Genomic DNA, 24,821 nt, shown 5'->3' with positions numbered 1-24,821 from the left:
ATTGGTTTTCTCTTGCACACCGTACTCATCTCATCATATCATGTCCCTAGACTCTGATTCTAGATACATTTAATACAGAGCAGTTCTGATAACAACTCTAAGACTCTGATTCTAGTTAAATTCCTACAGGATCCATAGCTGGAGTCTGTCTCTCGCAGCACAATGGAGGTGCAGTGTGGAGTCCTGTGGTGTAAGATTGCTAGGGTAAGCTGTGATAACTGGGAGCTGTTACAGACTTGGATAGTATCTGTTGGCAATGCCTAAACAAGGCATGTGTCGTCAAGATTAAGGATGTCTGTTATGAACTTGGATAGTGTCTGTTGGCGACACTAAAACAGAGTGTGTGTTATCAAATCGGGTAGCTTATGTCAAGCGGGGCTCAACGATAAGTGTATCTGCCAAGGCTTATGACACTCAAATGTTAATCATAAGATCTGCATTAATAAAAGGACAGAAGTCCGACTAGTTAACAGGGGTTCTGCTCAACGACGAAGTTGATCAGTAGAAATTGAGACTAAAGACTTATTTGCAATGAGCAGATAAGAAAATAGAATATAGACAGCTGGCTAGGTTGAAGGAGATCACTCTGGTGAGAGTAGTATAGAATTTTCGGCAGTTGGTAGCATGGTGAATTGGTTGCAAATGTGTAAGGTATACAAAAATATCTCTACTGTATGTAATCACGGTGAAATAAGGTTTAAGCCACAATCGGCTTGTTCCGAGTCAAACTCAATAAGGAAATCTAAATCCAACAAGTAGGAGGTCAAGAACCAAGTAGATTCAAGTTAGAAAACTAGATACATGACAGTGAGTTTATATAGAGGGGAACAATGTGTATTAGTAAATGGTAACTCATACTGTCAGAAGAAGGAATGGTCAAAGGTGATACCGAAGGAGGATGCACATTCGAGGTGAGTCATAGATGAGCCAGAACGTGTGACAGTGAAATGAGTCAAAGAACAGAAAGAGAAAGTGAAACAAGCAGAGACACAATTGTACAACTGCAGAACTAAATATAAGTACAATGTGCAACTGCACACTGAGTCAGAGATTAAAAAAAGGAAACAAGGCAAAGGGATGCAGCATGCATCGTATCATAGGTTACCATCTGGATGATAAGGGTTGAGGGGACTGTCCACAGGATCAGTCATCAGGTGAAATGGAGCATGGGTATGCTTTGTCTGAGTAGTGTTTATACAATCATATTCCAAGTCTATATTGCAAAATGTATCATATCAATTTGGTGTAATTTAGACTTATGTTCAGTGTGATAAGACTTTGCGCTTTGTTTTATTAATGTAGCAACTATGAGTAATACTACTTGATACTTGTGATTTAAAAATAAAATAAGTTAATGGTGCTCTGCAATTCCCTGTGGGTCTCTGTAGGTCTGTGTGACTCTTTGAGTCTGTACACTGTAACACTGTGCACACTGTGTGGCTCTGTGCCGGTTGTAATGCTGTGAGAATCCTGTATCCAAAACAAGTAGTTTGCTGATGTGTATCCTATGACTTGCTACAATCTCATACAGTATAGGACCGGCATTTGAGCTAGTGAATTTTGTTGACCATCTCAAGTGAACACTTGTACATAAATTAAAATTTTGATTTGGCAGTCATATTTATATACATGATGACCATGCTAATGCAACACTACAGAGCAATCAAATGAGTGATGCGTGCACAGTATGTGAATCAGTAGAATGTCTTGATATCTAGTTTTTACCAGTTGAGCCAGCCCTTATATGGATTTACAGAGTGCGAGTGCATCATCATCTAAGTGACGGTGTTTGTTGAGTCCAAAAATAAAATTCTAAATTGGGTTAATTTCACTGTCCTGATAAACACTTTGATAACAGATTTTGAGACCCTCGTCCGGCATCCCAGTAGCAGCACATTGTTGTTTGTTGGACATATTTTATTGTACTGAAACTGTACTATGGATATAAATCTTTCATTTTGTAGCATTTCTGACATCAATAATTGAATGATTCCTTCTCGCTGCATTGATTGGTGCTGAGAGAGGGCATGTTTCTGACCTGTGGCATGCATGCATTTTTTTTTTAATTTCTACTCGACAGTATACAAGATCCATGTATTACCAATACATCTGCACTATTCAATAGGTTGATAAACGAACACTGAGTGTATGATAGCTGTTTGTCTCAAATGCCACATCAGGGAAAACCTCCCGTGCAAACTTAGGAAGAATTAAAGAAATTTTTAATAAGGCAGATAAACTACTATACTTTAGAGCTAGATAGACATAAATCTGCTAATGCTTCATAATTTTAGAATTATTATGCAAGATTATCAAGTACTATCTAAGGGCCGCAACACTATACCTATCTATATAACAATTAACAAAAAATGTATTACATTCTTCGAAGATAGTGTTGCTTGTCCAGTGATGAGGCACAACTGGTTCAAACTTCGGTAGAAGGTGTACACTGCGAGTGATGTTTGAAACAGGGATTATACTAGTGATTCTCTCGCCTGAACAAAGCAAACAAGAAATTTTGTACATACCATGGCGTGAGTCTGGTATCAAAGAAAATGGGGTGAACCATTCAATGTAAGCGAGGTGTTTTGGAGGTTGGTGTGTTGGAGGGAACATTAACTGCATATCTTGTTCTCAAATTGAAAAATGGTGTGAATTTGACCAACACGGTAGCCTGAAAATTTATTGTATAAGGACAACCCATTCCAACTAGTAAGACTCAGACAATATTGAGCTCACCTTCGATACCCACAGAATCACCAGTACCATCATTGATAAGCACAGTATTGAAACACGCAGGTTTAGCATGGACACTATCTACAGTGACACATGGATCACCATGCCCTCGAGCGTCGATGGAAACCCACTTGATCTTGTGGTGGACAGCCACAGAATGAAATGGCAGAACAATATTAGCAGTGAGGTCTTCAAGATGTCGATGGGAGAGCGTCTCATTGATATGATTTTGCTGTGCAATATACCGAGCAAGCGCTTCATGAAAGTAGATGGCTCCATAGTCTGATATTAATCTTTGGATCAGCACTGCTTTTACATTTGGGTGCTTCATTAAGGTTTGTGTGCGGCAAAAAGATAAGTCAGGTGGCCAAGGATGGTTGGTGAAGGGATTGTATTGAGTTGCCACTGAATGAATTTATCATGACGCACAAGCTTTTCCTTGTGCTCAAGCCACTGAGTCATCTGCATGAACTCATCCTTGTGGTTTGTGGTGCGGTAGGCATCTTTCACTAAGTCAATATGAAGGTGTTCAGTATACTCTGAGTTGTAGTTGTCCATGGTGCCATATAACTGGATCATTGATGCATAGTGTCAAGTTGCATGAAGTTTAGGAAGATTGAAATTATTCTGAATACTGAGGTCAATGAATATTTGCTTGTTGTCATGAAAGAGGGAGAGAGCTTTGTCAAGGAGAGATAAGGTCTCAGAACTGTGACATGGATACTGTGCCAGGTACAGAAAATCCAGGAGACCACGAACAGCTCGCAAAAGACAAGCTGAATTCAGATTGCCAGGAAGTCGGATGTCGATAATTAGACCGAGGAGAAAACGGCATATCTGAGCGTGTTCTGTACCACTAAGACGAGATAGACTAGTAATACCTTTCATAAATAGACAGACATGATGGTTTGGAGGAAGTCTTCAACATCGAGCATCAATCTTGGCTGGTCCACATGCCTGTGTCAGCCAACCAAGAAGGTGTTTGACAAGTCCTTGATATAATTGGTGGAGGATGTCGGGCGTAATGGCTTGAAAAATGTTAACATGGGGAAGCCATTCCCAGAAGGGGTGGATAACGGGTTTGATTCGCACGTTGCGACATGCCTGGACGAATTCTGTGAGGTCTCCAACATTGATTGTGGAAAGTGCATCAAGAACAGCGTCAAGGTCTCGTATTTCAAAGGGCGCCGTGCTACTCTCAAGTTCATCAGGTGGGATATTGCATTTTGGACATTCTGTAGTTTTGACTGCAGTTGTTACGACTTGGATGGTATCTGTTGGCGACGCTCAAACAGAGCGTGTGTCGTCAATGGTCGAGGACGTCCTTGGGCTAGCCCAAGGTTAGGGGTCTTACTTGGCGAGGCTTCAGCAAGTAAGATTTGATGCCTATGTCCAAATCGGGTAGCTTATGTTACGCAGGTGCGAGACGATAAGCTAAATCGGCCTAGGCTTACGACACCCGAAGGTTAATCGTAAGATCGTCGTTAATTAGAAGGACAGAAGTCCGACTAGTTAACAGGGGCTTTGCTCGTTGACAAAGTCGATGAGTAAAGGTCGAGACTATAGGCTTATCCGCGAAGAGCAGATAAGAAGATAGAATATAGACTGCTGGCGAGGCAGAAGGATCACTCTGGTGAGAGTAGGAGGTCAAGAACCAAGTAGATTCAAGTTAAGGAATATGTTACATGGTAGCGAGTTTATATAGAGGACAGGAAGCGTATTAGTGGATGATAACTTGTACTACCAAGAGAAGTAAATGGTAAAGGGTATGACCATAAAAGGAAGGCACGTTCGAGGTGAGACATGGGCGAGCTCTGAACGTGCAGATAAGAAAATGAGTCAAAGATCGGAATAAGAAGTGAAACACGCAGGGGCATGATCGTGCAGCTGCGGAGCTAAGTATAAGTCGCATGTGCGACTGCGCATCGAGTCAGAGATCAAGAAAGGAAACAGGGCAAAGGGGATGCGTCGTGCATCATATCATAGGTTACCGTCCAGACGGTAAGGGCAAGGGGACTGTCCACAGGATCAGTCAGGTGGTGGAACGGAGCATGGGTATGCTTTGTCAGCGAAAGGATCCGGCCAGATGTACTGGCTCTGCTGAAGCGACAGGTAGAGAGCGAAAGGGAATGCGAGAATGACAAGGATGACCAGGGTAAGGTCGGGGTGAGGGTATGATGCAAGGGCTGATACAAGGAGGATCAGGAGAAAAATGGTAGGGGCCCAAGCGTCTAGATGTTCTTGTAACAGCAGTAGCCAAGAGCTGCTCAGGATAATCACCAACAAAGCAAGCAAAGAGGGGGTGACAATAGCATGAGATACCATCCCCACTGCGCATTGCCAGACCATTGAGACCAGCTTTCTCCAGTGGTGACAAAATATGAGCCATACAAGCATGATAAAGGTTTGCAGCACTTCTGTGACGTGAGGCTTTGTTGGCAATATGTTCGAGGTGTGTTGTGGGAAGATACCCAAGAAGGATTTGCACACATCGGGATGGTTTTTGACGAATCTCTTTTAGAATGTTACCAATAGTAAGGTAGACAGGATATGCAGTTTTGTTACGGAACATGGTGACTTGTGTTTTATCAGTTGAAATGATAACAGGAATAATGGTTGCACCTGGCCACTGTTTGTCGAGCGTCTTCTGTTCAATATCAAGGTTAATTTCATTAAGCAAGCGATACAGAAACTACATGAGCTCACCTGTGTATTCCACCACCATTCACTGGTATGCATGTCACTGAACAACCAAACTGTTTCATCAGCATCTGTGTAATGGTGTTCTGGTGCAAACACGAGAAAGTCTGCGAAGTCTGGGTTGCCAAAGAGATCCTTGATACATCCGATTATGTCTCGATAGAAAATATCAAAAGCTTCGCCTGCAACAACAACTTGTTCATGATGAAACTTAGGGCAATCAGGAAGTTGTATGTCGATGATCCTATTAAGCTCCCTCACATTTTTGTAAGAAAGATGGAGGTGTTCACTAACCTGCAAATGAAGATATGTCACTTCCAAGTCCATAAATCTCTCAAAAAAGAAACCTACACCATCAATACTAAGCAAGTCCGAAAGAGCTGTTGAGCTCGGGCCACGTAACTTTGCCCATTGTGTGATCTCCCAGTCCATTTGAGAGTGGAATGGAGCATAAGGATTTTCCGTGCCATCAATATTAGAAGCATATATAGCATTCACATTTTGAACTTCGGCTTGGGCAATAGGCTGTCCTGCTCGACGATCAGGATACAATACAACATGGACACTGTCTTGATCAATAATTCGATGTTCCATCTGGTGGCGTGTTTGGTGGTCAGTGCCACCATTGTTGTTGTCCTTCAGATCATCTGCTTGTAGCTCTCCCCCGGGTATGTCCTCATCCTCCTGCACTGGCGGCTCCCACTGATACTCCTCTCTATTATCTTCCTCGTCACTACTGCTATCATCATGCTCGTCACCTGGCCAAATCTAATCTTCATCGAATGGGCCATCCTCCAGGTCCTGTGTTTCTATGTCGCCGTGTGCGGGAGGACTAGCAGGAGGACTCAGACTTGAAGTGCAGACATGATGACGAGAGGAGGCAAGCACGGCTTTACAATGTGCATCCTCAGTTTTAGCCAGATGCAGGCTCAAGCCGGTGACAGAAAACTCACGAATACATCCAGAGCATTGAACCATGCTTGCGAGTCACGGTGGTAGTGATCAATGGCTGTAGTAAACAAGCATACACATTAGCAAAAATTGGGAGCAATGACAGAATTAACTTACTTAAACAAGGGTAAGGGTGATGTCCAATTTGCAAGCGAATTAGAGAGGCTGCGTCTGCGTGACTCATGCGATCAACAAGTTACGTGGTCCGTGCATAGATAGTGTACAATCCAGAGTCAGTGCCAAACTTGAAGGCGTCAATTCACTGCCAAGGTCAGGCGCGTTAGACAGGACAATAGGCAATAACAGACCTTGTGCCCCTGTACTCCAGAATCAAAGCCAAACTTGGAAGCGTCAATTCACTGCCAAGGTCAGGCATGTTAGACAGGTGCCGCCAGGACAATAGCCAATAACAAACCTTGTGGCCCTGCACACCACAATCAACACCAAACTTGGAGGCACCAATTCACTGCCAAGGTCAGGTGCATTAGAAAAGCTCAATAACAGGACACTGGGCAATAACAGACCTCACTCCCTGGTGTACATTGCAATCAAAGCCAAACTTGGAGGCATCAATTCACTGCCAAGGACAGACCTCGGGTCTGGTGCAAGGAAAATGAGATGTGTGTCCTGGACAACGGATTATGAAAGTGCCACTGCAGTAAAAACTTCCATTCCCTGAAAAATGCTGGATACAAGTATATTAGTTAGCATATTATGGCAGTGTTGAGCAGAAAATCCTGTAGTGCCCCCCGAAAATTTGGCATTCATACCTTCAACCTATCTTCCTCTCACTTGTTGCAAAAACCATTTTCTTCCTACCCATATACCACATTAACACACTATGAGCAATTCAAATCTTCCTGGTCGGAGTATGTACTCACATGTGGCCTTATTCATGTCCGAGTCACTCATAGCTGTCGATGTCGTTCACAGTTGCCTGAACCGCAAAGAAGAAGGCTGTGGATAGAGCTAGTCAGTACAATCAAAGTCCAGGGAAGCATCAATACTCACAAAAGAACAGTCTGGTTGCCAGAGAAGACTCGGACCAAGTCTTGCAAGCAGCATCAGGCTACTAATACTAAGAAAGGCTCACAGCTGCCTGACACTGAGTCCATTATCGATACAGAACACAATGAACCACTGTGGGGCTCACAGCCATGCTCAAAGCCTAAATCAAAGAAACATAACCGTCAGTAGTATCTGTTTAAATTTTGAATCATACCCGGTACTTAACACCAACAGGTGAATTGACACCTGTCCTGGAAACAGATGACGAGGTAGAAGCTGTGAAGAAGCACAAACAAAGTGAGCTCATTAATCCTGAAAATTTTACTGGCCACTCACAATCGACTGATATCCAGCACGACTAGAGAAGAAGTTGTCAGTGTGTCACAGTGCCTACAAAAGGCCTTCCAACAATAAGCATTTGGAACAAAGCGAGAGCAAAGAAGCAGAAGACCGCAGCGATACCAATTCGACCCATTTTAGTACAGAAAAGTCTGATGACAGCAATATTGAGGATTCAAAATCTATGGCAAAACATTGTCGGGAGAGGTAAGTAGTTTTTTTTTTACTTCAAGATTCTTGAAGTCAGATACATACATACAGATTCCAACCTTCGTTTCGGGCTCCAAGGCAAAGAAATCACAAGGTCCTCCTGTAAGTTTTCAAACACACGACTTAAGTATAAGTGATGCTGAGATCAAAACACTCTTACAAGGTTGACAAACAGTCTGCTTGCGCCCGCAAACAAGCTGCAGAGGTACAAGGCTACTGCATAATAGCCATATTCTTATCTCATGTCGCAATTTTTAGACACCTGTGTGGCCCGACGACATCATTGATGAATCAGAAGAATTGTCAAGTGCTAACCACTCACTGGCATCATTCCTCGAGTCCAACGCCAGCACCTTCATCAACCCATCAACATCACTCAGTAATATCGACAACGCTGTAGAAAGCTGATTCCCGCTGGGCTCAGCAGAAATTGTACTACCTAGACAACAAATATTTAGGTGGATCTTAGCACAACCTAGTCTGCTATACTTGCAGAGTAAGTGCATTTGATCCTATAGGGGTAGCTGTTTGGTATTAGTTTAGATAGTTAGTTATCAATAATAGGGAGATAATCCGAAGCTAGGAACTACTTGTCCGAAGGGAAACTGTCAGGTCCAAAAATATCGGAGTTGGGTCGGGTGTCAGACGGTGAAGAAATGTGTTGGAAGTGTGTTGGATTGTCGGTCAAATGAGTGTCGGATGTGTCAGAATGTTTCGGAGGAGAAGAGCAGATAGATATTTCGCAATACAATGAAGTACTACTAATATCCAATGACTTCCATCCTACTACTGAGTAGGGAAAAGTAAGTAATGCAATAGGTAGGAAGTACTAGATATTAAATAGTGACTATGTAGAAATTTGGAGTGCTATAGGCGAGAGTAGTAGCGATATTTCGGGTCCGAAATCCTATGTAATAGGACATGTGGTACTGCGGACCATGAGACAACATGTAATAACGCTGTTACAATGCTTAGCAAGTCAAAAGGAGTAAATGTGCACCTAGTGGGGATAGATGTAACTGGACAGGACATAGGGAGGACTGGTCCGATGCGCGGGAATATCAGGTCAGGATCGGACATGCGTCGGACTGTTGGAAAGTGTGTTGGGTTGGGATTGGACTGTCGGACTCGGGTCGGGGTAGTCGGAAGTGCATCAGACAAATACTGTTTGACATCAGTATCAAAATAGCTGGTTCCGAGCCCAGCACCGCAACCATCATTACAACGCATCCAGTAGGGCCATCAGTCAAGTTCCCAGTACAGTTGAGAAGGCGAAATCTGAGCTAGACATGTCTGACACTGAGCTCAAGTCAGATGTCAGTATCATTGAGGATGAACATCTACACACAATTCTGGATCCCGAAATGCCTTGGAGCTCATCTTGACCAGGGATGGGAAGGTGAAACTGACGAACCAAAATATTGTAACATGGCAGGTCATCCAGGGTGCCATCCTCGAAGCGAAGGCACACATGACATTCACTTCTGGCTATCCGGAGTTAACCGAAAAGGCATCCTTCTCACACCAATCACTCCTCAAGGCAGCTCGTGACCATGGTGCCTCATCTGTCGAGAAGAAAATTCAGGTTGATGACGAGTATGCTTCAGCTCTTGCAGGCCTGGTAAGTCAATCTATCAATTTGCTCTAACAACACTCCAAGTCATCTATTAATAAATCACATGTCATCTACAGGTTGAAGCTAGAGTACCATTGTTTCATGGTGATCTGAAGGACAAGGCTTGCAATCAAGTCACTGCTTATCTCTGCTTAGGATCTAACTGTACCGCTTCTGCTTCTGCTCTCCTCGTCAACCACCACTACCACTACTTCATGAAGTTTGATGTATGTCTCGCAACTCGCATTCACCTTGTACTGACTTATTACTGACATATGATTTTAGGATGATGATGTGCCAAAACCAGTGCAAAACAAGCCCTACCTGGGTGATATTATGGTTCACCTCATGAAGGGCCATTATTTCAATGGATCAAAGTCAGTTGGTGTCGTGTTTGTGAAAAGATTTTCCAATATTTCCAAGAATAAAGCCAAAAGGCCTGAGGTCACAATTCCAATGGTTGCTTTGACAGCCACTTCGGTAATGTGTCCTGTCACTATCAACACTAAGATGATATATTGACAATGACTATATAGGTGTATGCAGCACTCTTCTGGAAGGCACACAGCGCTCCAGCCAAGTTTAACTTTACCAGAAATCAATTTAGCAAGGTCTATTTCTTCCATGTCAAATTTCTGAAAGATCTCAGCGCAAAATCACCCAAGAAATTCCACAAGTTGATGGCTGATATCTTCGCTGCAATACAGTATGTCCAGTCTTGTTCTCTCGTACACCTTAAATTCACTCAAGTCTTTTGTAAGGGATCTCATGCAGCACAAGAGTTCCGCCACTGATGCGGAAGCTGATGTGCTTGCATTCCTTGACCTCAACAGGATGGACAAGGACTAAATCTCCGTAGTAAAAAGACTAAATTTCCATAGTATTACCTCTTGAAATTGTTATATACTCGTTCTTTACTATTACATTCTTTTTAATGAAAACTTGATTTCTTTCTTGTATACGAGTCAGTTCTAGTGAGCAATAATAAATCTGAATGCAAGAAAATCTTGGCAACATTAGCGCTAAGTTTATGCTACATTCTGTACAATGCGCAAAAATATTGTCTAATTTTGAAAAAGTTAGAGGGGGGGTAAAAGAGTCTCGATAATCTGCTAAACACTGTAATTAGGAAAAAATTTCAGTGATTATTGAAGTTGGATCCAAACTTAGCTAGGTTTGCACAGGAGGTTTTCCCTGATGCTGGTCCTATACTGTACATACCATCACACTTCATGTACGAGCCTTACATTTTGTACATGTCTGCTAAGACTTGTATACATGCTACAATCTCATGCATTTCTGTGTGTTACTGTACAAGCTTCACACACTTCCGGTACAAGTTTTTACATCTTACACATGTCTGTTACTACTTGCATGTGTTACAATCTCATACAACCAGCAGCACAAAGTAATGCATCCTGTGCAAGTACCAAATACCAGCCAAGTAGTTATATTTTAAGGGAATTCTAAGGGGACTTTGCAACGAGTAAGGATCAGATACTCAGTAAGTAGAGTGCCCATGATAGTTTGAACGGAAAATACTTCCAAGACAGCCATGCCAATTGTCACATCAAGGCACAACTTCGTATTCAGAATGACCGTTATTGAGCTCCTTTCTCGTAGCAGCAGATGCGTACTCTGACTCGCGCTCGCGCTTCTTAGTCTCTTCTAGGAGATCACGTGGAAAATTGATGTCAAGGTTCTCTCGCTTGACTGAGTGATAAATTGTGGCATCTGAGTGGATAGGATGATACTGCTGATGATCATAGATACTCACAGGAACGTTTCGAGATGGCTCCTGGCGTGGGTGACGCCGCAGCGAGGATGACGAAAGATATGAGCGCACTAAAGAGCACAGAGAACTGCATGTTGAGGGATAGTAGAAGTGAATACTTTGTTCGTGCACTACACTGAAAATCCAAGAGGGTTTTATACATTTCGGTAGGTCCGCTCAGTCGGCTCTTCCCTAAACAAGTGTGACATTTTCAGGTCAGGGCCAGTGGACTTGGATTACGAGTTGTCGATATTTTCAAGGTATCGTACCGACACTATACATCGTGCGATACTTGACGTGGCCAATGTTCGGTGACATGTGAGGAGCTTCCACGTCAACCATGCATGAAATAAAATTCAAATGTGATCAACATTAGGGCACCCACATTTCAATGAATATTCCATTCCTTTGCTCTTCTTTTCGGATGACGACTCGCTGACATTGAGCAAGCGAGATTGTGAAGGGCTTTCTGTGTCAGCAGGACAGTTTAGAGTGAATGGCTTGTACGCAAGACCTAGTAAATCCTGTTTGAGTGTCAGAATCCACATATGAAGGTCAGAAAGCGCAGTTATCTTTGCCTCACAAGGATCGGCCTTTCATCCTTTCATCGCACGTTCCTGTGAAAATGTGCTCTGGCATCATCATCCAACATGAGATTGTCGTGTCATAGCTGCTGCTGATTACAGGATGTTCATCGACCGAGAACGCAACCTGAAGCCCGTAGGAGGACTAATGTCGAGCAACTTCTGTGCCTTCCACAAGTAAACCTTGTCGTCGCTAGATACCAGTACAAACCGGGTTTGAGATAAATTTGTGATGATAGTCCAGACTTCAGAGATGGAGATATCCCAAGAGCAGAGGACACTATTGTTGATGCCTACTGAGATAGGCGCTATCGGGGGACCGTTTGGTTCAATTCCCATTATTTAAATATCTTTATCAGCAGCGTCGAGTCGACCAGTTGGAGAAAATCGGATGCAACCGGGATTTTGCATGAGAGAGAATCGCCTTTCCTCTGGTGTTAGTGTCCCATAATATGACTTGCAATTGTCACCCGCTGCTCAGGACTCGGATGTCGCCGCGTCAAAAAATATCCAAAACGTTGGCATGAGATGGTCTGAAGGACTTACGATTGAAAGTTCTGTCGCCAGCACTGACTGCCAGCAAGCGTTCCCCATTTTGCATGATCATGGCAAATGCGGTAACTATAACATTGGTCAGCCCGCCGCCCGCGCATAACCATTACACCAAAAGGTGAAATACTGAAAGCTTACCTTTCAGTATCAGCGACAGTATAAGTCCCGGGATATCTGGAGAAATTTACGATTAGCTAACGTTACGTGACTAGGCGCCGTTGCCGGCGATGACATTGCTTATTTTCCGTAATTTGTGCATGTAGACGATCCGCAGAATCATCAAGTCGGTATATGATCCAGGCTCCTTCCCATCCGCTAGTTTGAGTGTGGAGGGGAGGACGATTTTACTCAGTCAGATTACGTGCTACAACAAAAAATTCAAACTCAATTCCCCTCTGTGTAAGTTACTAATTACTAATGCCCTCTACTTACTGAGCATCTGATCCTTACTCGTTGCAAAGTCCCCTTGGAATTCCCTTAAAATCTAACTACTAGGCTGGTATTTGGTACTTGCGCAGGATGCATTACTTTGTGCTGCTACCTCAAGTTCATACCGTGACGTTGTTTAACTTTCCCTTTGCCTTCTCTTGTAAATAATACATTTGTTCCCTTGTCAACTGGTCTGGCCTACCACGTTACTCGACAGTGACCACCTAAATCATATAACACCTCATTACAACCTATGTTCGCGCGCCTGCGAGTATCAAGAACTTCAAAGAAAGTGATGCGTTTGGAAACCTCGTTGGCGCTAAACCTCCGGCGGAGGCCCCGACCTCGCGGCTGCGCTTCCCAACTCTCTTGAGTTCCCTTTGACTTCGGTGGGGTGATTCTCCCTGACCGGAAACATCAGTCTGCTCGCTCGTAAGCGGCATAGTCCGTGCGAGTAGCCCTACTACCGACCTTAGAGTCGAGCAGGAAAGTTAAACGCTGTAACAAGTGTCGAACTAAAGGGCAATGTTAACACCTTTGCTGAAAGGACGACGGAGCACGTTACCTTTCAGATAGATGATGAGCGAAGTGAGATCGCCAGTGAGAGTGATGACGACGATGACCGTCCATGAACCACCGTAGGCAAAAGCCGCTATTGCAGGTATAGGTCCGAAATCATCTTTGTGGGACTCGGCCGAAGTTACTAGTAAGTATTCACCGAGAGGAAATACTTATGCACGCAGTTAAGCAGATGGAACTCTAAGCCTCGATAAGTGATCTGACAATAACATAAACTTTGTCATACAAATCATCAAATTGATCGCATTGCTGGGATCGTCGTCGTATGCTTGGCGTTTGTCATGACACGCAATGTGCCGCACAATGAACTCGAAGGCGTTTTGAGAAGTCCTATCCGCGAGTAGAACTGGATGAGAAACAAGTCAGAAAGATACCGCACCAAGTGAGGGCCTGAGCCAATGATACAGAACCTGGACAGTTCAAATTGAGGAAGATATAATGATTTGTTGATTAAACAACGGCACGTGCAAATCACCGCAAAAATTTACCACTTTACGAGGTCGCTGAGAATCTGCTAGAAATGAAAAGCTGCCTCTATGTCTTGAAGATAGAATCAGTATTGAGATCATGTTTTCTCCCTTGGTGGAAAGCCATGACAAGAATCTACAACTGCAGGAACGACTCGATTTAAACAAGACTGGTGACCCACAGGAGTGTGTAGGCGAACTTGAAGTGGCTCGATGAAGAACCTGACGTTTATGATACACCTTGTACCAACGTACGTGCTAATCCACGGCCAGTCTACTACTCAAGGGTCGGCGCCGAGAAGCGGCGGGAACGTACCTGTTGTGACGCTCTGCTACTACTTACCAGACATAGCCGTATACGTATGTCGCAAGCGTTTGCAAGCTGTTATCAAAATGCTGCCGTTCTGCTAAGTGACTTGATTTGGTAGAAAAAGTTTGAACTTTGCTAGACGAATACTTACCAGCCAGAAACTGCAGAGAATCAATGAGAAGACGAATATGTGACGACAGGGGATCATCATGACGGAGAAAAAACTTCCAATAGTAGCGCGGCTGCTGCTTGCTTAGCTTCATGATACCGCCAACCAGGCCAGTCGTAAAAACTGTAACCAATGCACCCGTGTCGAGCGAACCAGGGAATAACTTGTTCAGCTGGTGCCGTGGGAACTTTAAAGAGTGGTGCATCTCACGGAATCTCGCGGTTGCTTACATAGATTGAATCTTCAATGTTGTCAACGGTTCAATCGACTACCTGCGACGAATCGAAGTCCCGTTCATGCTGATCAATTGATCAGACATCAAACCGATCAACGGTCCCGGTCAGCTCTGTGCCGCATCAATTACAATAGACTTGCGGCCACTCTTTTTTGAAAAATATCTACATCAGGTCCGAGAAACAATTTGTAAAGATACAACACCATGTCAGTGATGCTGAAGTGCCTTTCCTGCAGCCAAGTTGTAGAGCCTCGAGATCTGCATAGTCATCCGAGTCTGTCCTGCCAATTCAACCGCCTGAATAGTCGGAACGGGGCTATTCATCCTATGGATCGGAAGAAGGGATGTTGCATAGTGAAGTACATCCACTCAATGATTTGATCGATAAAGAGAGTACTGATTGTCTTAAGCGTGACGCTAACTTGCACACACAGGCTGCCGAGCATTGTATCTACCAGAGTCGTACCAAATACCATTGCTCTTTTCCAGCCTTTGGACATTGTGCATGTATGAGGGCGGATCTGCTTGGTCGCGGACATTATGTCCGTGTTGCATACAAATACTTACCTCAACATCACTGTTCCCAGCTAGGGTACTGATGAGAGGGGCCTCGGGCTGGCTTTTATAGCTCTTTGCGCCAATAGCCTTCACCGATACAGGTCACAAGCCTAATATTTTGGATGCATGCAATAGGCACGCTGAAATGCAGGATGATCTTTATGTAGAACACTCAAGGGGGATACATGATCAGGCAGTGATTGCTATTAGAAATGTCAGCAGATGAGGCTGAGTGCCTTCATTAGTATTCAACAACGGGGAGGGTTTATTAATCTTGGACAGTGCGCAGGACAAAGATCACTAGCGACGAGGTCTGAAGTGAAGTCAGAAGTGGTCGACGGCGGAGTCGGGAACAGCTCCAAGATGCACATGATGATTTTTTTAGTTGATTCAATTGATTTGAATGAATTTTATTGTCATATACATTCTAAGAAGACACATCGGTAGAACGGAACTTTTAGAACCGACTGTCAGGATGACATGTATGCATTCGCTAGAAAACTAACGAGCTGTCTCACGGATATTTCAAAATTATTGTCTTTGAACATGCAATAACGGGAAGGTTCATAAGCGGTTACGCTGTACGTTGACAGTGGGCGTTGCTTATTCATAAGGGTACGCAATTGATGCACAATGTGTACCGCACAATGATCCAGGTCAAAATCGAAATGCCAATTAGAAGAAAGACATTGATCCCCCCAAATGTGAATGACATCATGATACCTCGTTACTGGACATTGCAGAATTTTCATATGATCGAACCCCACGTAATTGAAATAGTCAGCGGTTCCCCCGTGTGGTGTTTGATGGGCGCAGATTCGCCGTGATCCAGAAAATCCGACAAGAGTCGAGATAGGGGAGGTCCAGACCATGATCTTCCCTCGAGGTTAGTGTACAGATTTCATTTGCTTGGTACGCGAACCGAGATATCTGCAAGTGGAAATGGCACAGCTACGAATAGCACACGCACCCTAACGGTAATCGACTAGAACGGTGTGGACTAGACGGTCACGAGTCTAGGTGTGGAAGGCCACCAACGCCTAGGCAAGGTGTCGACAAACTTGGCAACGAGCATGTAAAATACTCAAAATAGAATGGTTCGGACCTCCGTGACACACAAGCGTCGAGACGCTTGTGTGGTACTCGTCAAATCACCTGCAAAATAAGTGAGACACGCTTACAAAATATCCATAGGCATTCGCATTGTCCGCAACGCTTAGACCACAACGTCAGCGCAAATGTTATTCATACCACAGCATGTCTTCCACAACGCTTCAACTTCAGAACCCTATATAAATTAGAGCGGCAGCACTGTAGAGCGCATCGCACTAACCATCATCTGTCTATCAACATGTCACGCCTCGAATCACTATCGCCACTGTCTCCTTTGAGCACCTACTTGATACCGTCTAGCGCTGACGCCTACACGACATTCGAGAACTTTCTTTCCGATCGGCACTACTCCATCACCGAGAGCCAATCAGCAGACCCATTCAGATCATCCTTCGACACATCCACGTCCCCCCAAACCAGAACGAGCGCAAAAATACGCCCAGGGACGTTCATAGTCTTCGCACTATCGACAGCAGCGCTCGCGCAAGAATATCCAGAGGACTCTGACATATACCGCAAAATCTGCCAGTATACTCCTGGGCGTTATCTCGGACTTGTCACTTCAGCGTTCGTCCGATGGAATGAAGACGATGACAGCACGGTCGAAGAAATGATCGTTCATTTCGTATCCAGATATGCGCCACAGCCCTCGGCGGTTGTAAATCACTGCATCCCCATTTTTCCTGTCAGCAGCGAAGAACCGGTAGATGCTTCTGCGCTCCATACGAGCATCTTGTTCCCGTGGATTGGCTTCAAGCAGTGGACCACATTCGGAGTTCGCATTCGCGTCCATCAGACAAACCCGTCTGCACTGGTATTCGACCTTCGCGACCAAGATTTCGAGTTCTTCGAGGATAAGGCGGGAAAAGACTATAGCCGATTGGAGTCTCTCCATGCGACATTGGACGATGAAGCCAAGAACATGCTAGGAAGGCTTTTGGTGGCGCAGTTCGCTTTGCCAGCTGAGATCTGGCTTGACATTAGGAATCATCCGGACATAATGGAACCTCAGTGTTTCGTTGGAGACGTCGACTCCCTTGAAAGGTGACTCATGTCTGTTGATCTGTTCCTGGTTTTGACTAAACGAGAAATGATTTTTAGTATCATCGCAGGATGCACGCCAAGGGATCACTAATCCAGTGCTCTTGACGAGTAGCCTAAATCGCCCGTTGGAAGTCATATGTAACATGTATCTGGATACTATGATCGATATGTAAATCAGGAAATATACAAGGTTGAAAGTTGACATTAGTGCGTGCCGACGAAAGTGCTAAGGCTTAAGTGTAAATGTACAGCATCTGGTCGTAGTTGACCCGTAAATACCGAAAGTGTGCGCGCCACTATCTGCGTCGGCCCGGTGCGGTGGTCGTGCGCATTCGTGAACGGCTAGGCTTGCGGCTGAGCTGCCCCCGATCTTCGATCATTGACTCCTGAGTGATTTTGCTAATATCGGCGTCCGCACTGGGTGCAGACGATGACTGCCACCCAGGGAATTTCCTTCGCGAAGCATTGCTACCGACCTCAAGATACTCCTCTCTCGTAACAACCTGCGTCGAGAATGTAGGATCATTCACAAACGCAATTGCGGAGCGATAGGCTTCAGTTGTGGCGCTGTTATTTTGTCAAATTGGGCATTTAGATGATCAGGGAACGTCGGACGCACTCATCTGACCTGTAGATCTGCAAATCATATTCGACCGGTGTAAGTGACAACAGTTCAGATGACCTGCGCACAGTTATTATTTGATACGACATGACATAAAAAACCTTACAATCGCTCGTAAAATCCTGGGAAGTTGGTACTACCACCGATCAATCCAATATTCGCCCAAAACATCCCTCGGAGGTCATGTGGAAGGAGCGCGATGCATGCAGCCACCGTTGCCGCCAATCCAGATTGTTCTAAGCCTAAGTAGATATACTTCATATGGCGGTGTGGTGTACAAGAGATTAGAACAGACCGATGTCATCGGGACGGAATAACAGCTCGGGAATTGTAAAACGCTCATTTTCCATGTGGAGGACTTGGTCAGTGGCGGATAACTCCTCGTTGGGAAGCTTGACATGGCCATGCCTATTGATCGAGAAATTTGGCAGTACATATTCCCGAACTATGCTATTCTTTTTAGGATTCGAGCTTTCAGGGGTGAGGTAATTGCGCCATCACTAAACGGACATAATCTTACCGACAGGTCTCCAGGTCTTCGAAGAATCTTGTGGACACATAACAACATGTCTCCTTGGCGTGATTCATGATGTAAGTTTCATCCATCATATTCCACTGGCGATATGACACGAGTTCTTTCAGCTGGTTGGTTAGTAACTTGCCGCCTACATCGAGCCTAACCATATAAGCGGTAATCTTCTAGTCGATTTATATAACTCACCTCTTCACGGCATACCACTGTATTTGATTGTTGATTATGGGTACTACATGCGTGAAGCTGAACCCAGAGTCGATAACAACAAGGCACTCGGGTGATGGTCCGCCCGCCTGAAAGAGACGGCCAAAGGGGATTGTTGCAGCCGCTTATAAAAAGCTAAATGATGCGAAGAGGGTCGGAACGATCCAACTTACGTGTACATCTGTGATAAGAATAAAATTCGTATTCCTCAAAGACAAACTGATCGTAAACATCTTGAATATTTGGTAGATTGAAGTACGGTTCTGTAATGAGCAATGACGACTCGGCGGTGTCCACCTAGATGCCAAGTCAGCGCTCGTCCAGCCAAAACCACAGGAGGCACGCACGTTCAGAACCTCGGACGAGAACACGCCGTCCCAAACAGCTTTTTGTGCATCCCAGTCCACTAGATAACCCTGCAGTGCTTCCACAGATAATGACAAATTTGTATATAAAAATGTCATTTTGATCACGAACCTTTTCAAAGGGCAGGCGGTAATGAAGAGCAGAATAATCTCGACATCGTTCCAACTGATGACCAAAATACGTTGTTTTATCACCTTTTGAGCGCACGATAGCGTTTGGGATCAATCTCGAGTTTCTTCTAGCGTCAAGTCGTTCTTAAAAGCAGACACTCTTACTTGGGCTGGTCATCATCGTCTCCCTCAGGCCCTCTGGCTAAACCAGCCTTGATTGAAGAGGCACCATTATCCAATATCACCGTGGTCCGAGGCTGCATGAGTTCAGGGCGGGGTGAAAGATCCTGCGGCAGCGCGGCTCGAGTTGTCAAGGTATGGTTTGGCCCCGACGGCGATCAAACTTTTTGCATCCGCGTGAACGTCAAGTGCACGTGAGAACGAACTAGCCTTTGGCTGGAGAGACCGAGTCCGTGAGAATCGTCATTAATCCTCGTCACTTGCAGGTTGCGCATTCTCTCTTGTTAGATTCTCAAGCTGAGGAACACTCGAATCATCGTCAGTAAGAACAGCCGACGTCGAGTTCAAAGGTTGGTATCGACTTTTCCTATATGACACATGCGTTCACAGGACCCATCATAAACCTAGACCTCATAACATCATCATCTTTAATATTGCAAGTAGCGCGCTGCGAACCATCAGATATCATTTTTGATGCTGAAGCGATAATCGCAGTCATGTCATCGCGCCTTATTGACTTGCGCCTGAAATAACCATCAAGAATGTGCGTTGGTTTTTACACGCTCGAGCACCCGGAATATGCCCTGTACGTCCCCGCCCCTTCTATCTTATACGTTATCATGACATGACCATGGCCATGCGGCAAAAATTAAAGCGTACTTTGCAGCAACCGCGACGAATTCCTCGAACGACCCACAGACCCCGCTTGTTTTCACTCCTTCGATAAGCCAAAGGAACATCATGATGACCCTCCAGAGGGAAATATTCTCTCTGGCATTGACGTTCGTGCCGGTGGAACCTGGTTGGGTGTCAATCGGTCCGGAAGACTTGCCTTTTTGTCGGTACCCGCTTCACCAGGTTGCACACCCCTGACAATTTTTTTTTCTCACAGAACAAACATCACAGAAGAGTACAAGACGTATGGTTCTTCCAGGGGTGACCTCGTTGCCAATTTTCTTTCGTCCAATTCAGAAGAGGACGTACAGAGTCTTATCTCTCCCGATACTAAATATGCAGGTTTTAATTTATTACTCTTGACACCATCTACCCGTGGCGAACACGACTTGATATTCGATGGAACGTATGTCACGAACCATGGCGGAGGAGGAACACTCATTGTCCGCCCGTTGACTGATACCGAGAGAAGACACGGCGGGATGTCAAACGGCATTGATGGTAAAGGTGCTGAAACGTGGCCGAAAATCCAACACGGGCTTCATTTGTTTAAATCAATCATGAAGGCGGTCTCGTCGACTACGCCGGAGAAGGATCTAGCCGACGACCTCTTTGAGCTATTGACGTGGGTATAAGCACGCAGCAGCCTAGCCCTTCTGCACTTACTTTGGTCGAATTTCCCAGTTGGAAGTCTTCGCAGCCGCCAAGCGCACGCTCAGAGTTGAGGAACACAGTACAAGTGGAGGCATTTAAAATACCAGGGTCGCAGGAATTCTATGGAACGCGTCTTTCGACGGTGATACTAGTGAAAAGAACCGGAGAAGTGTTGTTTATCGAGAGAGATATGTGGAAACTCGTTGATGCCAAGCCTGTATTGTCGGACCACTCTTCACAGCGTGAATTTCGTTTTATGTTGCAACCGGTTCATTAATGATGTCTATGTGGTTCGCCGCACGTTGTATGATGATAGTACAGGGCATGTAATATACAAGTGCTGTAGTTTTGCTACTCTAAGGCACAAGATACTAAAGGCATCATAGTGATCGTCACAGCCAGCATGACGAAAGTGAATATATTTGAATGGGGCTGCAAGGACTAGCTCACGATGGAACGGATGCCCGCTCATGTGATGATATTACTATACAGACCCTGTTCAGTTGGGGAAACGGGGAAGTATGGGTTATATCTCGAAGAAGCCATGGCATTCCACTCTGATACAGAAGCTGATGAGGATCCGTGGAACGGGGTACTTGAGGACGAATGCGACGACAAAATGTCGCTTTCGGTAGGTGTGGGAAGTGTTCCATATGGTGATCCCGATGCCTCATCCGGATCATTACCACTAGTTCTCACCAGAAACAAATTAGTTAATATGAACACGAGGTCGCCGCGAGGCAAGGCAGGGACAACACACCGCATGAGATCATGCAATTCGATGATGCGCCTGAACAGCTGGCACTGGGTGTTCTCGGGATGCTGAGCATACTGCCTTAAGGAGTTCAGTGTACTTTGCAGTTGATGACTCAGAGATATGAGGGCATGACCGGTGGCAGGATTTGTTCGGCACGAACAAAAAGAATGCGATACGGGGGAGTCAGCGAAATGATTGCCAAAAACTTTATCTTGTTCGGCGGAGTTCATCGGATAGACGTGACCGTTTTCTTGAAACGAGGAGTCGGTATGGTGATGGCTATACGTCATGTTCTGATTGGATGTGGGGGATGAATACGGCATGGAACGCCCATTACTAGGCAAGCTGTTGCTGTAATGATGACCATTTTGACGCTCGAATGGTGGCGATGAAGAGTTATCGGAATGAAATGCGGAGTAGGAAGCCGGAGGGGATGGTGTAAAGCGATACAGATGGGGTTGAGAGATGTCTGTTACGGGTTCAATTTTGATGGGCGCGCCAGCGGCAGAAACCAAGCCCCGGGGTTCTTGGTTGGAGCGCTCTAGTACGTCGTCAGACCGACCGCGCCGTCTGAGTTGCATGTTGTTCTTTGCTGCTCGTGAATGCCATCTTTCAGATGGATCTCCGTCTCGGAAATTGGCATCGGCCCAACGAGGATGTGGTTTCCCTGCCGTAAAACAGACATGTAAGAAATGCTGCATAGGGACTGCGAGTGCGTGAAAGGGCATACGCACCACGCAACTCCCTGACGAGACTTTCGAGTTCTGCGATTCTGTTCCTCAAACGAGTGGCTTCATCGATCGTGGGATCATCTCTGAGTTATATGAGATAAGCTCGAGGTAGTGAGACGCTACAAAAAAAGACAAACCTTAGTGCGGGGTCATCGATCTCATAGACACAAAGGCCAGTCTGAAAAAACGAGGAATGAATATGTAATCAAAGAGGCGAAAAGGACGTGCGTACTAAGCCGAGTTGTATACATCGCTGGCATGGACGTTTTCTATCACACTAATTTTTGGGTCAGAGGTTTAGAAGGTTGATGGGGGATATTGAGTGAACCTTGCGCTTTGAGGTATGACAATTAAGACATGACTGAGTTGTTCTATTGCGTCTTCTCTTGCGATGGTCAGTATCGACTGTGAATTCGAGATCCATGATTTCGCCTTTCAGTTGAAGTGGAGGTTGAAAAGAATCAGAGGACATTCAAGATAAAAAAGAGGCGAGGCGAAGCGAGGAAAGAAAGAGTTGAAACGAGTTTAAGAGAATAAAGCTAGTCTTACTTATGTGTTCACGGCGCATTAAGTAACTGATCTTGGAGATCCAGATCACCTCGGGCTGATGTAGACTTCTTCGCAAAAACTGGTCTCAGCCCTGTACAAGGTTGCCTTCCAGTGACATAAATACAACGTGTGAGCGTAGACCTGGACTACCGAATCTGGACTCAAGCGTACAAGTAGAGTCTAAATTCAAAAGCAGTACTTGTGAACCTCGGAAATCTGATTAGCCCCCCCCTCCTCATGTGAACTGAAAGTTAGATCTCAGCGAACACCGCCGTCTCCTAGTTCACCGTCAATTTGAATACATACGAAGCATAAAGATCTAGTCGCGTTTCACGGATCACTCGTGACTGCACCCGACGTCATTCACCTGAGAATTTCACCATCTTTACGGGGGAATTTTGAGGTCCCAATAACGTGAACGTCTAAATGTCGTTTCACAGGCGTTCACCTCCAAGTCTTCATGTCCTGCCATCGGAACTCCCATGACTTTAAGCGTACGACACCCCGTTCATTTTCGTTCATTGGATAGCCTTTCGGCCTGCTCCCCTATACGGAGAGTGGTATCCGGACGGACACGGTGCCCCCTTACGTCTTAGCTCGGAGAGGCATCGCCCGCCCCATTACTGAACGGTCACCGTGACTTGTCGGAGGAAAGCGACTCCACATATCCATCCATAAAGGATCCGCTATAGTCGGCAAGACAGACTTCATGAAGCCACAGAGTTGAGTTTGAACTACGAACCTTCCGCATCTTTGGCTCTGATCTTCCTTTTCGAAATACCCTGCTAACGCATATGGTCAGATTCCCTCGTCGAATCAGGTATTTGTATAAACGAGATTCCTTGCGTTTTCGAACGACGGTAAACACAACGTTGAACCGAACAGGCCAGAGTTGACACAGTAAGTCAATGGCTTGCTGTCAGGTGGACACCATCATCATAGCCTCAATTCAATCTCTGCCAGCCGTTCTCCAGATTGGAAAAACCTAGGCAAAATATTGATCACTGAGAACCAAGTCATGGAGAAGACCGAATTCGATTTCTTGTGCCCGTCGCGGAATCAGCCGACGTCACGTATTCAGTCGTCCACAAGGCAGTTTCCGAGACGCCCGGTTGAAATGAATACCACCGCAGTATCAGTACATTCTCGAGCACATGGGGTGGTCACATCAACGTCGTTAACAAGTTCGAGGTCGAGGTTCCTTAATGATCATTGATATTGATGACTTTGGTAAAATCCCGCGAGACTGGATTTCCACGCCAAGGACCCCAGATCTTGATTTCCCCCTCCGGTCCGGATAAACGCGGTTGCTCTCACTCTATGCTTCTCTCTTCAAACTTCAGAGTCCGACCACGGAGGACAATGGCCACTCCTGAAGGCCTGACCATTCAGCGACAGAGCTTTAGTCACCTGGCTGAGAAGTCTCGCGTTACATGCTACGTTGCCGCCATGTCCTTCCTACTGACCATGCCGATATTCTTGCGAATCACGCCAACTACATCTTCGAATTCGTGATCATTACATGGCTCCTGGGGTAAACTTATTGGCATTAACCCATACGCATTGCACAACCTGCGAGCTCACATGATCCGAATCAGGAGTCTCGACGTGGCGCCACATAACTCGTAATTTTCGCGTAATACTCAAGGTGCAGCAAGAATAGGCTGTTTGCAAGCCTGTTCTCTTGAACGAGCTGCTCGGGATGCCACACCCTTGCTAGAAATTCGGCTAATGCAGCCCCTGCTGACCCTTCCTTGCCATTTTTGGCAACTCGTGTCAGGTTCTACGCGACTTTGGCATCATATATGCCCCCTCAGGACTTCGAGTTGAGCATATTCCTATAGCATGATGTGATCAAATCGCAGCCCCTTGATGGAAGGAGCGGGCAAGCACGACGGGTAAGCATGGTGCCATTGCTAGCGCTCACGCCATTGCCGCTCCCTCCAATCTTTCAAAACTCACCATTAACAATTCCGCGAGGAATTTCACTCGATTCCCGCGGCAACCGCATTTCGTTGTTATCAACACGCACTTTACGGCTAAACGACTTCTATTCATGCGCACC

The 24,821-nt window shown here is 45.3% G+C and overlaps 9 protein-coding genes across 9 annotated transcripts; 3 read left to right on the top strand and 6 right to left on the bottom strand.

Moving 5' to 3' along the window:
- Positions 1–1,975: 1,975 nt before the first annotated feature.
- On the bottom strand, positions 1,976–3,315 carry EDB93DRAFT_1108366 (uncharacterized protein; the record flags this gene model as incomplete). Its single annotated transcript, XM_041447834.1, has 6 exons — positions 1,976–2,038; positions 2,140–2,199; positions 2,379–2,449; positions 2,529–2,633; positions 2,740–2,968; positions 3,166–3,315. 6 exons carry the CDS (start codon positions 3,313–3,315, stop codon positions 1,976–1,978), a joined length of 678 nt encoding a protein of 225 aa, XP_041302165.1.
- A 1,449-nt stretch (positions 3,316–4,764) lies between these two features.
- On the bottom strand, positions 4,765–6,763 carry EDB93DRAFT_1255833 (uncharacterized protein; the record flags this gene model as incomplete). Its single annotated transcript, XM_041453851.1, has 8 exons — positions 4,765–5,066; positions 5,128–5,383; positions 5,443–5,730; positions 5,788–6,204; positions 6,390–6,445; positions 6,505–6,558; positions 6,612–6,649; positions 6,696–6,763. 8 exons carry the CDS (start codon positions 6,761–6,763, stop codon positions 4,765–4,767), a joined length of 1,479 nt encoding a protein of 492 aa, XP_041302164.1.
- A 2,470-nt stretch (positions 6,764–9,233) lies between these two features.
- On the top strand, positions 9,234–10,408 carry EDB93DRAFT_1255832 (uncharacterized protein; the record flags this gene model as incomplete). The annotated part of the gene is made up of 6 exons (XM_041453850.1): positions 9,234–9,260; positions 9,380–9,565; positions 9,637–9,786; positions 9,845–10,039; positions 10,096–10,265; positions 10,321–10,408. 6 exons carry the CDS (start codon positions 9,234–9,236, stop codon positions 10,406–10,408), a joined length of 816 nt encoding a protein of 271 aa, XP_041302163.1.
- Positions 10,409–11,129: 721 nt separating this feature from the next.
- On the bottom strand, positions 11,130–11,427 carry EDB93DRAFT_1255831 (uncharacterized protein; the record flags this gene model as incomplete). The annotated part of the gene is made up of 2 exons (XM_041453849.1): positions 11,130–11,272; positions 11,337–11,427. The coding sequence occupies 2 exons, from the start codon at positions 11,425–11,427 to the stop codon at positions 11,130–11,132; spliced, it is 234 nt and encodes a 77-aa protein (XP_041302162.1).
- Positions 11,428–11,776: 349 nt separating this feature from the next.
- On the bottom strand, positions 11,777–14,628 carry EDB93DRAFT_1340432 (uncharacterized protein; the record flags this gene model as incomplete). The annotated part of the gene is made up of 12 exons (XM_041455452.1): positions 11,777–11,857; positions 11,917–12,225; positions 12,464–12,538; positions 12,608–12,643; positions 12,902–12,953; positions 13,024–13,091; positions 13,150–13,302; positions 13,464–13,601; positions 13,704–13,823; positions 13,857–13,867; positions 14,288–14,348; positions 14,406–14,628. 11 exons carry the CDS (start codon positions 14,626–14,628, stop codon positions 12,014–12,016), a joined length of 1,149 nt encoding a protein of 382 aa, XP_041302161.1. The 3' UTR covers positions 11,777–11,857; positions 11,917–12,013.
- Positions 14,629–16,567: 1,939 nt separating this feature from the next.
- Positions 16,568–17,377, top strand: EDB93DRAFT_1255829 (uncharacterized protein; the record flags this gene model as incomplete). The annotated part of the gene is made up of 1 exon (XM_041453848.1): positions 16,568–17,377. The coding sequence occupies one exon, from the start codon at positions 16,568–16,570 to the stop codon at positions 17,375–17,377; it is 810 nt and encodes a 269-aa protein (XP_041302160.1).
- Positions 17,378–17,669: 292 nt separating this feature from the next.
- Positions 17,670–19,473, bottom strand: EDB93DRAFT_1243260 (actin-related protein Arp6; the record flags this gene model as incomplete). Its single annotated transcript, XM_041452120.1, has 10 exons — positions 17,670–17,940; positions 17,993–18,055; positions 18,102–18,237; positions 18,291–18,466; positions 18,516–18,671; positions 18,717–18,858; positions 18,908–19,031; positions 19,082–19,150; positions 19,212–19,338; positions 19,376–19,473. The coding sequence occupies 10 exons, from the start codon at positions 19,471–19,473 to the stop codon at positions 17,670–17,672; spliced, it is 1,362 nt and encodes a 453-aa protein (XP_041302159.1).
- Positions 19,474–19,536: 63 nt separating this feature from the next.
- EDB93DRAFT_78580 (NRDE protein-domain-containing protein) lies at positions 19,537–21,205 on the top strand. The gene is made up of 5 exons (XM_041457471.1): positions 19,537–19,740; positions 19,799–19,976; positions 20,046–20,228; positions 20,283–20,690; positions 20,750–21,205. Exons 2-5 carry the CDS (start codon positions 19,933–19,935, stop codon positions 20,994–20,996), a joined length of 882 nt encoding a protein of 293 aa, XP_041302158.1. The 5' UTR covers positions 19,537–19,740; positions 19,799–19,932; the 3' UTR covers positions 20,997–21,205.
- EDB93DRAFT_1179956 (uncharacterized protein) lies at positions 20,968–22,986 on the bottom strand. The gene is made up of 6 exons (XM_041450625.1): positions 22,536–22,986; positions 22,440–22,484; positions 22,345–22,385; positions 22,211–22,290; positions 21,480–22,143; positions 20,968–21,407 (listed from the first exon to the last, which is right to left on the bottom strand). The coding sequence occupies exons 1-6, from the start codon at positions 22,677–22,679 to the stop codon at positions 21,188–21,190; spliced, it is 1,194 nt and encodes a 397-aa protein (XP_041302157.1). The 5' UTR covers positions 22,680–22,986; the 3' UTR covers positions 20,968–21,187.
- Between the last annotated feature and the right edge of the window lie 1,835 nt (positions 22,987–24,821).

Source organism: Suillus bovinus, assembly GCF_016758785.1.
Source record: "Suillus bovinus strain UH-Sbo-P2 chromosome Unknown EDB93scaffold_103, whole genome shotgun sequence".
Taxonomy (NCBI): Eukaryota; Fungi; Basidiomycota; class Agaricomycetes; order Boletales; family Suillaceae; genus Suillus; species Suillus bovinus.
Note: the sequence above shows the minus strand (reverse complement) of the source record. Positions and strands in the feature narration are given on the sequence as shown.

Bases quoted from the DNA above. Each gene is read 5' to 3' on its own strand.
- EDB93DRAFT_1179956 (XM_041450625.1), bottom strand. From the start codon at position 22,679: ATGTCCTCTGATTCTTTTCAACCTCCACTTCAACTGAAAGGCGAAATC. The intron at 22,291-22,344 runs GTTTGTCTTTTT...CATATAACTCAG, and splicing joins ATCGATGACCCCGCACTAAG to AGATGATCCCACGATCGATG. The intron at 21,408-21,479 runs GTGTGTTGTCCC...GGTGAGAACTAG, and splicing joins GAATTGCATGATCTCATGCG to TGGTAATGATCCGGATGAGG.
- EDB93DRAFT_78580 (XM_041457471.1), top strand. From the start codon at position 19,933: ATGTGCGTTGGTTTTTACACGCTCGAGCACCCGGAATATGCCCT. The intron at 19,977-20,045 runs GTACGTCCCCGC...CAAAAATTAAAG, and splicing joins GAGCACCCGGAATATGCCCT to CGTACTTTGCAGCAACCGCG. The intron at 20,229-20,282 runs GTCGGTACCCGC...TTTTTCTCACAG, and splicing joins TCCGGAAGACTTGCCTTTTT to AACAAACATCACAGAAGAGT.